At 37.8% G+C, this 12000-nt stretch overlaps 1 protein-coding gene across 1 annotated transcript; it reads left to right on the forward strand.

Moving 5' to 3' along the window:
* Positions 1 to 2538: 2538 nt before the first annotated feature.
* Positions 2539 to 7789, forward strand: LOC101310138 (uncharacterized protein sll1770-like). Its single transcript, XM_004303524.1, has 18 exons — positions 2539 to 2737; positions 3155 to 3764; positions 3905 to 4048; positions 4219 to 4344; positions 4424 to 4511; positions 4663 to 4756; positions 4942 to 5035; positions 5170 to 5224; positions 5339 to 5430; positions 5561 to 5731; positions 5942 to 5998; positions 6090 to 6173; positions 6449 to 6533; positions 6710 to 6771; positions 6884 to 6958; positions 7061 to 7165; positions 7287 to 7428; positions 7524 to 7789. The coding sequence occupies exons 2-18, from the start codon at positions 3171 to 3173 to the stop codon at positions 7595 to 7597; spliced, it is 2142 nt and encodes a 713-aa protein (XP_004303572.1). The 5' UTR covers positions 2539 to 2737; positions 3155 to 3170; the 3' UTR covers positions 7598 to 7789.
* Positions 7790 to 12000: the final 4211 nt, after the last annotated feature.

Raw genomic sequence — 12000 nt, forward strand, 5'->3', positions numbered from 1 at the left:
ATTCGTCCGTGATTCAGACAACATGGAAATCAAAAGGAGCTTGGCAGCATGAAGAATGGTGTGAGAGCTAGAAACACACTGCAGTGAGAGAATTGGGGTTTTTTGGATCTGGGATTTCTGATAAAATAGAAATTGAAGGTAGTTTTTCTAGGATGGTGATTAAGGGCTGGATTTGGTGCTTGGATGCTTGAAGGCTTAGGGAAGGTTGTTTATGGGTTTTGCTTGATCATGCTTGATGATCTTTTCTACTGCATAGACTCACCTTTTATAGGCTCAATGGATAAGGTTTTGATGAACAAAAACATATGAATATCTAGGTAAAACAAAGTAGTCTTCTGGATACATGATTTATTCCTTAAAACTTGGGAAAGAGAAGCTTGCCTCGCAAAAAGAGAGAATCGACTCACTGCAGGGACGGCTGTAGGCACAAAACACCAAGAACGAGGTTGTCGAACTAATTTGAAGCCCACGATTTCGTCATTCGAGGATGAAGGAGTTGCTTTAGAATTAGGTGCACATTCTCTTCTTCCTTGGCTTAGAATTAAAAGAGACTTTTCTATTGAATAAAATTGTGAATCATGAATTTGACACTATTGCGGGGAAGCAGGTTAAAGAAGTTTCATGAGAAGGAAGAAGGTGGGAAATTTGACTTATTATGCAAAAGAGATGGGTTTGGGTCTTTAAAAGGAGTTGGGCTTTGGGTATCAAAAGCATTTTGGGTCTTGGGAATGGGTAGTCCAATTCTCTTGTTTTCACCGATTCGTCATCGATTTAAGCCGTTGGGCTTGAGTTTCGGACCTAAGACCGAAACTATTAACGACATTAAACTGATGGACGAGCATCATGTGTCTCCGTGACCTTTCACACCACACTCACTTCTACAAGCCCCAAAGATGCGTGGATGTGGCTTTGACCCACATCAATGGGTATGTTTGCTTGATGAGTTATAATCAAGGATTTAACCCAAGATTATGGATTTTTTCACGAATTGCGTAACAAATTGTAACGTGGCAAAGTGCATGATTTTTTGGGTATCAACAGATATATGACCACATTTGCAACTAATTAATTTGGAGAATATATTTATTAGATATCAAAACTATCATGTTTGATCCATCAATTGCAACTTTCAACCTCGATCTCGTATGATTGAGTTTCCATGTAACAACCTTAGAGTTCCTTCCTTGCCAATTGAGTTTCTCCTAATTTTCTTCTCCCCATATGTTATCGATTTCTCAAATTCAACTCCAAAGTCCAAAATTCCATTCTTGCGGCAAATTTAGGTAGAGCAGGGCCACGGGGTTTGGTCTGGTTAGGTTAGAAGAACATGGAAGCGATGCATATAGGTCACTCTCACTCTCACTCACATATCATAAATCAATGTGCTATTGCATAGTCCAAAACAGAAAATTGATAGTTTAATATCTAAAGTCTAAAATAGTATCACAGCAATTTTGCTCCCACCTCGAATGCCAAAAATCCCAAGTGCAGTTCCGTCTGGATCTCCTTCACCAGAACAACAAAATCTTTCCAATATGCAGAAGCCAGAAGGATTAAGGATCGAGCGAGGATTAGATGTTTTCCCAATTTGTATACTAAGTTACAACTCCTTTCAATTTGTTTGAACTTTAGTTCTCTTACATCACAAACATGATATAATTGGTAATGTTCTTTTCACACATGAAGAAAAGGGTTATTTTCACTTCACACATACATTGCCTTCACCTTGTTTTTGGAAAAGAACAAACCACTTTGCTGTTGTTGAGCAATGGCTAAATTTGAGAGAGTCGGTTTCACTAATAATCTTTTCGAAAACGCTAGAATCTTCCCTGCCGTCGACTGCTGCCCCCTTAAGATGTTTGGGTATGAACAATCCAACTATTAAGAGGGTCAAGGCAAGCTAATAAGAATTTGAAATATAGGCGAGTAATTAGCACCTAATATCACAAATGACCACTGTTTTTGAGTAAGAAAAGATTGAAATATAAAAACTTACATATTTACTGGTTCCTATGAGCTTAGAGCAACTTGTAAATATATAAGCTTTCTATACAAGACTACGTAACATGTGGCCTGATTGATCGTGGCATTTTATGTGCGAGACCACATAACAAAGACATTCTTATGAACTAGACTGTGTTTTGCCATTTTTGATGTCATTCTTGGTAAAAATTGGCATCAACGAAGCAAAATGGTTGCAATGCTAAGTTGCTAACCTTCCCTTCTACGTATTCTGATATGATATTTCTTTCCAATGACAGTGACACACCGTAGACTATGACAGGATTGAGAGCATAGCCAGTAAAATTTACCAGACCTGAGACTTGCCACGTGACATGAACTGGTCCGAATGTATAGCAGCCCAACACGCACCAAGCAACTGAATGGCGCCAGTTTAACACACCATTTTCAGTTTTTTGTCTTCAACACAAATTGCTTGCTCCCAACACCAAAACTCTGCCTTGGACGCAATGCTCTAGGAAACTTTGGACACACCTCTCATAGTCTCATGTTGTCCATGTTCTTCTTCTTCTTGTTATAGTAACCTATCTAACGGTTCTAACGTCTCTCACTTCCTCATTATTATTATTCTTTCTATTAAAGTACTGCCTGCTTGTAAATCTTGTTGAGAAACCCATTAAATATTGCTCCACAAGTCCACCTTCTTTCTCCAAGACTCCCACAGTCTGTGAAAGAGTGGAGCTTTGGTTCTGATTCCTTCAGTTCTTCATACCCAGTAAGTTTGTTTAGTCTTTCTTGCATCTGGGTTGTCTTTGGTTTCATAGAATTATATCAAAGTTTTATGCTTTTAGTTGACTTGCAATATGTTGCTCTTCTTGAAATTTATGTCCAATTCCAATGCTTTTCAGTCTGAAATGTGTTGATTATCTAACTTGAGTGCTGGTTGGGTCAGTTTTGTTCATATGCATATTGAAGATCAGATGATCATTATTGCAGTTTATTGAGAATTCCATTTTACTATGAACAGCTGAACACTAACGTTGTGGTCTTTTTCAGTTTTCTGGTTCAGTTTTATAAAGTTTGTCCTTTAAAAAAGCTCTATATGTTTCTGTTCTTTGAAGCCAAGTTGGGATTTGGGATTTTTCATTTTTAAATGTTGATTTAGAGTTTCTGTGGTTATTGTGTGCTGTAGGTGTCTGCAATCATAGATGGCTGCAGTACTGGCTACAAATAGATGCTATGGGCACAATGTGGAGGTGATAATTCAAGGGAAATCAGTAAATAGTCTTAGTTTTTCAAGCTCAATTTCGGTTCCTAAATTCCTCAATTCCGGGAGACCAACTAGTAATCCGGATCAGGCCAATCAATGTCTTCGGTTTCAAGTGGAAATGCGACAGTCTGAGTCATCATCTTCAAGGCTTGGTGTCAATGGAAGGTCTGTGAAAATGGTGCCTGCTAGTGAGGTAATGAAAAGACAAACCTCATCTACTAATAAGCCTGACATAGTGAATGGAGTGAATGGTTCGAAGCCGGTTGTTAATGGAGCAACTCTAGTTAGAAGAGATTCTACTCCAGCTGCAACCTTGGTTAAGACACAGAAATCTAAATCCTCTAAGAAACTTCCCCCATTGGAGGAGCTAAGAGTTTTGCCCTCAGATGAGAGCTTTAGTTGGGCCAATGAAAACTATAATTCGTGGCAACGATCTGCAGATGTGTGGTCTTTTGTTCTCTCATTGCGTGTTCGTATTCTGTTGGACAATGCAAAGTGGGCATATATAGGAGGTTTCACAGAAGATAAGCAGGTGGGTTTGTTGGTTTTGTGAGCTTGAAGTCTGTTTTGCTTTATGTCATTCCTGGACAAGTGTCCCTTCAGTTGTTGGTTTGTGGACTTCTTTGCTCTTCTGTTCTGCTCAAGTCTTTACAAAAAAAATCTCTCATTCAGAAAATCAGAAGGCGCAAGACTGCCTCATGGCTGCGAGAGCGTGTACTGCAGCTTGGCCCAACCTTTATCAAACTCGGACAACTATCTTCCACAAGATCGGATCTGTTTCCACACGAGTTTGTGGAAGAGCTGGCCAAGTTACAGGTACTTGATGATTTAGGTTACTATACTTTTTGATAGGGCTGTGCTCAGAAAATGTGTAACCTTTTATTAGTTTAAGATTAGCTCTCAAGCGTTTGTGCAGTTATGTCTAGATGAATTCAAGGTTAGTATTCCTCTTGTGATTCATGTGATTCTCATGTTATATAATTCAGGACAGGGTCCCCGCTTTCTCACCAGTAAAAGCGAAAGGCTTTATTGAGACTGAACTAGGAGCTCCAATCAATATATTGTTTAAGGAGTTCGAGGACCAGCCAATTGCTGCTGCTAGTCTTGGTCAGGTATTTTAGCTTCAGTACTATGTTGTCTGTCTATATTGTTGATTATTCTCTTTAGCTAATCAATGAGTCATGTTTTTAGGTTCATCGCGCTATCCTGCATAATGGAGAGAAAGTAGTTGTGAAAGTTCAGAGACCTGGTCTGAAGAAGCTTTTTGACATTGACTTAAGTGAGTGCATAACATCAGACATGTATATATGGAGTTCTGTGATTTTGTATCTAGCTAGCTGATGTGCTTGTCATATCTCTTAGAGGAGTACGATATTAGTTTAAATTTAGAAGTTAAGTTAGCTGTCTAATCCTCTGCTCTTTCCTTTCAGAAAACCTAAAGCTAATTGCAGAGTATTTCCAGAGAAGTGAAAGCTTTGGTGGTCCATCAAGGGACTGGATTGGTGTATATGAAGAATGTGCCACGTATGTACTAAATGTATCTTGGTTTCTTGTTAATATTTCATATTTGTTGACATTTCTTGGACTATTAGTGTAAGCATGTGAATTTGAGCTTGGCCGAAAGATTCTAGTGAAACATGTCTCATTTCTCCCTTCAGATAATGTGAGATCTGATGCTTTGAATCATACTTTTACTATACGTATTGCAGGATTTTGTATCAAGAAATTGATTATATAAATGAAGGGAAGAATGCTGACAGATTTCGCAGAGACTTTCGGAATGTAAAGTGGGTTCGAGTACCTGTATGTTTCTTGCTACAGAGCTACAAGATGAGCCTTAAATATGTGATCTTGTTAGGGGACTAAAACCTATAAAACTGCAATCTCTTGTTCAATGTTGTTGATTTATATTTAAACAACATTCTTCCATTTTGTAGATGGTCTTTTGGGATTATACTGCAACGAAGGTGCTGACATTGGAGTATGTTCCAGGTTTTGCTCTATACTGATGTATCTTCTCCACTTTTTCAGATCTTGTATTTGCCTTCTGCTGTTGGTCAGCATCAACTTTATGTTGTTGATAAGTTGTGTTTCTTCCATCACCAGGTATTAAGATAAACCAGCTAGATATGCTAGACGCACAGGGTTTTAATCGTTCTCAAATTGCATCACATGCTATTGAAGCATACTTGATCCAGGTCAGTTCCTTTGTTCTTCTCCACACCAATTCCTGTGATCACACATCTTGCTGTTCCTTTCTTTTGATTACGATAACTAACAAATTCATCTTATATAGGTGAATAATACTAAATTTTTCTGTGCTTGCAGATACTCAGAACCGGTTTCTTCCACGCTGATCCTCATCCAGGAAATCTCGCTATTGATGTGGATGAAACTCTAATCTATTATGATTTTGGCATGATGGGAGATATTAAATCTTTCACCCGAGAGAGACTACTTGAACTTTTCTATTCTATATATGAAAAAGATGCCAAAAAGGTCCATTTTTCTATCTTTAGTTCTGTCTGCTCCCTTTGAACTTTTCTATTCTGATTTTCAATTCCCACACATAATATAAACATTTGTCATCTGTGACAGATTTGATCATCTAAGCATTAGCATGACTCTGAAGCATGCATCTAAAGAACACTTGAATATATTCTAAATTTTCTGGCTTCAAATGCTTAGTCTGATAAAATCAAATTGCAGGTTATGCAATGCCTCATAGATCTTGGAGCACTTCAGCCCACAGGAGACTTGTCTTCCGTACGCAACTTGCCAGAACTCATATAATGTTTAAAGGCTGTCTAGAGCATTAGGTACTAATTTGTTTTCTCTTTTCTTCCCTTATCTCTAGGTAAGGAGATCCGTTCAATTCTTTTTGAACAATTTGCTGGACCAGACACCAGATCAGCAGACTACCTTTTCTGCAATTGGGGAGGTATACTTATGTTTGTCACTCCAAGCGAGTTCAAGTGATACTTACTGAAAACAGCTTCCACTTTTATCTGTATAGATAGGGTTAGAAATGGGGACATGATGAAACAAACACAGCTTCTACTGGCTATTAGTATATTGACTGTAAACCATTTACAATGTTGATATTTTTGGTTAGTTGCGTCACTGCGTTGATGAAGATCAATGTTAAATAATTCACCCTTTCCATTCTATAGAAACTTTTTATGATCTAAAGTTGGTAAAATTTCCCAATGGCAGGATTTGTTTGCAATTGCACAAGATCAGCCTTTTCGATTCCCATCCACATTTACTTTTGTACTCAGGGCATTCTCAACCCTGGAAGGTGCTCTCTCTCATCATGATACTAACTAAAGATTTCCCATTTTTTGGAACATTTTAGTCATTGATTCTGTGTATTCCTAGATGTAACGACTGTTCTTTCCAAGTCAAAGATGAGATCTCTTGTGCATATTACCTTTACGTTTTGGATCTATTTCTCACTAGAAATTTTGCTTTCAGGCATAGGCTATATTCTAAATCCAGATTTCTCCTTCGTGAAGATTGCTGCACCTTATGCCCAGGTTTCTTATATTTTCCTAACAATAATAATTTACCACTTGGTGAATAACAAATTGTGGTTTCCCTTGGCAATGGTTTGGAAGCATATCACTGATGATATTATGCCATATGCAGGAACTCTTAGATTTAAGACAGAAGCGGCGTACTGGGACACAGCTTGTAAATGAAATCAGGAAACAAGCCGATGATGTACTGAAACTTAACTGGCTTTCTTTCATTTAGTTCCATGTACTTGTTTCCATGAAGTACATGTTCAAGAAAAACTTAAGAGTTTTCTGTATGCATTTTTAGGCCAGAAGCTACACAATGTCCATGCCGTACAGAGTTCAGAGAATAGAGGAGTTTGTGAAAGAACTTGAGTCGGGGGATTTGAAACTCCGAGTTCGGGTGCTTGAGGTATTCCACTGATCATTAATTTTTGACTAGAGTGGATACATTTTTCACTTGTAACATAGTATCTGAGCATATACAAACACAAGTTCACTTTATAATGATAAAAGAAAACTACATTTGACAGTCAGAAAGAGCAGCTAAGAAAGCAAATATTCTCCAAATGGCAACGATGTATACAGTCTTAGGGAGTACCCTGCTCAACCTTGGGGTCACTCTGGGCAGTCAAGGCAATCTGGCTTTTGCAAATGGGTCATACGTCGGTGCAGGTGATCACCTTTTACTCCAAAATTTTTGATATAAAGACTCCATTTACCAATTTAAAGATTGCCTTCATCAAATTCGTTTCTTTGTAACTGTGCAGGAGTTCTTTTCGCACTGTTTGCTAGGTGTATGCAAAGGGTGAAGAATCTTGATAAGTTTGAGAAGATGATATAGTTCCTCAACCTGGAATGCTAGAACAGAAGCTTAGGACCAATATTCTTGCCTATATAATATGGGGCTTTATAGCCACTTACTCTAATTTTTTGCATGCAAACAAGAGTAGCATGCCTTGTATACACAGAAAATAGAACCTTTGTATATATGCATTGATTGTTCAAAGAAGAAATATAATGCTATTGGTTGCAGAGAAAACGACCAGATATAATTGTTCTTGTGAATTCAAAGGGGAAACCATTATGGTTTGGGAAAGTGACAATAGGTTGATGGCCTCCAATTTTTTCAAGTCAAGCAAAATACCTGAATTGCTTCCATAAAAGGGTGTGCTTGTTTCTCAATATGAGCATCTTGATCACACAATCGATCAAAAATTATATTTTTCAAATATGGTAATTGATATTTAACCTGTCAGAATCCTTTCATGAAATCTAAGAGCAAGTCCACCCAGCCCAAAAAATAAGACTCAGGCCTTAAGCCACCTCAAAAGAAGACCCAAAAAAAAACCAAGTCCACCCCTTAAATTTCTTTGACCTGGGTCAGGCCTGAGTCTTCACCTATGACCCAGGCCTCTATTTTTCATCACCCGGGCCCTCGTTTCCAACTCAGCCTAGCTCAGAGATCGTGGCTGACGTCAACCACGGTGGGGGGGGGGGGGGGGGGTCGACGTGAAGGACACGGACGTCACTAGCTGGTGCGTTCGCATGACGAGCAGTAAGGAGACGCGCGCCTGTGATTTGAACGCAGCCAGCAACACATGGCGAGACGCCATGGTTCCGTTCAAACACTAAAAACCAACTGTCAATTAATCTGGACCGTTGGTTTAAACGCAAGATTCCAATCTAACGGCTACAAGGAGAAAGCCGTTAAATCCCAACGGTTAGGTTGATTTTTTGTTGTTGTTGTATTAAATGCAATAATTATTAAAAAAATCCTAAAAAATCCCAACGGTAAGAAAAAATATACAATTCCCTATAAATACATATCACCCTCCTCTAGCTTTTTCATCCCACACAAAAAATTGTGATCCATAGTTTTATAGCTATTTTCTTTCATTCTCCTATAGTTTTAATCTTCTTTTTTGTTTCGATTCATGGCCGGTGGATCTACTTCCGATAGAAAACTTTGGGAAGCCGATGAAGACCTTCAATTGTGCAAGTCATGGAGATTTGTTAGCCACGATGCGGAAAAGGGCACCGATCAAAAGAAAGCGCAATTTTGGGATAATGTTCTCAAGCACTACTTCGACAATTTTCCGGATGCCTACCCTCGAACAACAAGTGCAATGATAGGAAGGTGGAAATCTCTAATAGAATTGTTTCAATGGCATTGTGCGATAAGGCAAGCTAAAGCTTGGGTAAAAAGCGGTTCATGTCTTGTTGATGAGGTATGAATATTAAATATTTTTTTATGTATGTTTCGATAAATATTTACTTATCGATAAATTATCTTATATGTCATACATCTTATTAATTGTAGTTTTATTTATTCTTATTAATTGTAGTTTTATTTATTAATTCGTAGTACAAAAGAACACAAAATATATGGAAGCAAGAGATGACAAGGATCAAAGGAAAGAAACAAAAGAGCGAGTTCAAGGCCCAAGATTGATACGCGGTCGTGGAAGGTTTTCAAATGTTTCAAGACATTCCTAGCAACATGGAGATGCATGAGTCACCATTAACGGGAGCCGATTGTGAAAAGATGGCTTCACAATCAACTCAAAATGAAGAAGTTGATGAACCTTCTATCAACTTGGCCCAAAATAGTGATGGGGTACCCCCGAATCCAAATGTGAGGCCTATTGGAAGGAAAACAACAAAAGAAGCTGCCCGGAAAAGATTGAAGGCGGCCAAAGATGCGTGTCCTATGACATCCGTTGTTGTCACGATTGCAACCAACCAATCATCAATATTGCAATCAAAGGAGAAACGCGACGAGGCATACGCAAAACAATTGCAAGAGCAACAACAACGGGAATATATGTGATTGGAAATGGATCTTCGGAATGAGCACTTCAAACTCCAAGAGAGGGAAGATCGTATCAAAGAGAGAGAAGAAAAGATTACGGAGGTAAATCCAAGTACTATGTCACCGGGGCCTAGAAAAGATTATTGGCGGTTAAGACAAAAAGAAATAGTGGAAAGGCAAGAAAACACAACTAGTGGATATCCCCACACATCCTTCCCCGGCGGATATCCCCAAACACCTGTTCCCGGTGGATTTCCTCAACCACCTTTCCCCGGTGGATATCCACAACCACCTTTCCCCAGTTATTACTTTCCTCAACCACCTTCGACCGGCGACTCGACCAACCCGACCAATCTCAATGACCCCTCAAACACCGATTTCTTTTGTAATGAGGATGTCGATAATTAGACTTAGAAATTTTAATTATTGTATTTTTCTTTTCTTTTTTTCCCTAGGTTTGGCTTCTCAATTTAAGTCATGTAATAAATAAAATTAATTTTAATGTCATTTTTTTTAAATTTATCTATTATCTTTTTTATAATTTAGATACGTTATTCATAATTTTAATAACACATAAAATCATTATTCACATTCAAAATACCTAATATAAAATTTAATAAACAGTCATTGTCACGTGGCGACCTAGAAATAAAAATCATGGGTGGAAACTGCAGCCCAAAATCACTGTCACGTGACGACCCAGGTCTCGCCCATGACCTAGGCTTTTCTAACGAAGACCTAGAGGGTGGACTTGCTCTAAGGTTCATTTCACTGTATATGTTCGTTTCCTTTAACAAGTTCATAACAAACTTCCCTTGGATGATCATATGCTTTGTCAATTAGACATGTTTAACTTGCAAACAGTATGTATTCTTTGATTACTCTAGCAGACATATGTTCGTGTTTTCATTGACATCAAGGAATTGAAAATAAAAAGACATGCAGCAGTGATCAGTGGACTTGTAGAGGATGCGGGCAGTGACGAACTACAGTTGAAGTCAACAAAAGGCTTCCAAAGATTGTGTAATAATTGGTGGTTGGTGAAATTTGACTCAGACTTTCATGATCCACGAAATATTATAGTGGTTCACACAAGAACGGGAATTTGATCTCATATGAATCACTCTCTTGGTAAAAACTACTAAAACTAGCAAGGCATAACAATTTGTCTGTAGATCAGAACTCAGTAAGAAGATCAATGAATGTGCGTAAAATTGAGCCTCCTAAATTATCTTGGTCTCAAAAAATAATGCAGATAATTAGGTTCCTGCTTATTGTGTAGGACAGAAAGATCATCATATTATGGACACTTAGCTCAGGTTGACTTAATCACATGAAATGTCATGTTCATTCACAATGAGAATTGAAATTAAAATTTTCTCCTTACTTGCTGGCTTAAATTGTTTAAGTCCTATTGCGTTGAAAATGATTGTTCAACAACTTAGCTTAAATGATTAGCTGCTGCATGCAGATTTGGTAAAAGTTTAGCAGCTGCATAAATACTTGTAGCTACTCTATAAGTTTACCAATTCATTTGGAATTTGCTTCACTATGTTCAACTTCCCACTCCTACATTTCTCCAAATTAAGATTTCTTAATCAACTTTCGGTATAAGCACAATATCAACTCATAAGTCACAACAAGAAACTTTTCTCACATCGAGCCATTTGATTCTATGTTTTGTACGTTATTACAAACTAATATTCCTTTATTCTTCTCCAACCTGGGTACTACTAATCCAAGTTTGCATTGTTATTACCATCTGGGCTGTTATTAAAACCAATTCTAGGAATATAAGCTTGAATATATGCAGCAGACCCTAATCACAGATCATTTGGTAGCTAGGTAGGAGACAATTAAATTAAGCCAGATTAGTGAATTCATCCAATTCTTACCAATTAAAAATACAAAGCTAAGATGCAATGTGTGGTTGGCTTGGCTTTGCACATTTGCCACAATACATATAGGAGCTCCCCTTAGTTGACCAAAAACAAACAAAATAAGATCATTTGCTTCATACCTTACACAAGTCCTTGTGCCTTTTAATAGTGCACAGATGTCTCATCCATGTTCTTTGTCAAACTTGACGCCTAGGCACCCCTTTGAAAGCTACCAAATCCAATTAATATTACATTTCTTTGGTGGGCGCCTCCATTGTATTCTCATCAACCTATTACTTGAGAAACTAATATTAATATGAATTGATGATAAAAGAAAGATAAGTATATTTCCCTATGCTACAGTAAATAGCTAGTTAATAAAAATCATTCATTTTAGACTGCGAGTTATTGACTTAAGAGGACACTATTTCTTGATCAAGAGAACAATATCATTAATTACTGATAAAAATAACACAACACTCGTGAATTATGAATGAGCAGTAGGTGATTATGTGAACATCACTGTATGAATGAGAAACATTATACAAGTAT

The sequence above is a fragment of the Fragaria vesca genome, linkage group LG6 (genome assembly GCF_000184155.1).
Source record: "Fragaria vesca subsp. vesca linkage group LG6, FraVesHawaii_1.0, whole genome shotgun sequence".
Lineage (NCBI taxonomy): Eukaryota > Viridiplantae > Streptophyta > Magnoliopsida > Rosales > Rosaceae > Fragaria > Fragaria vesca.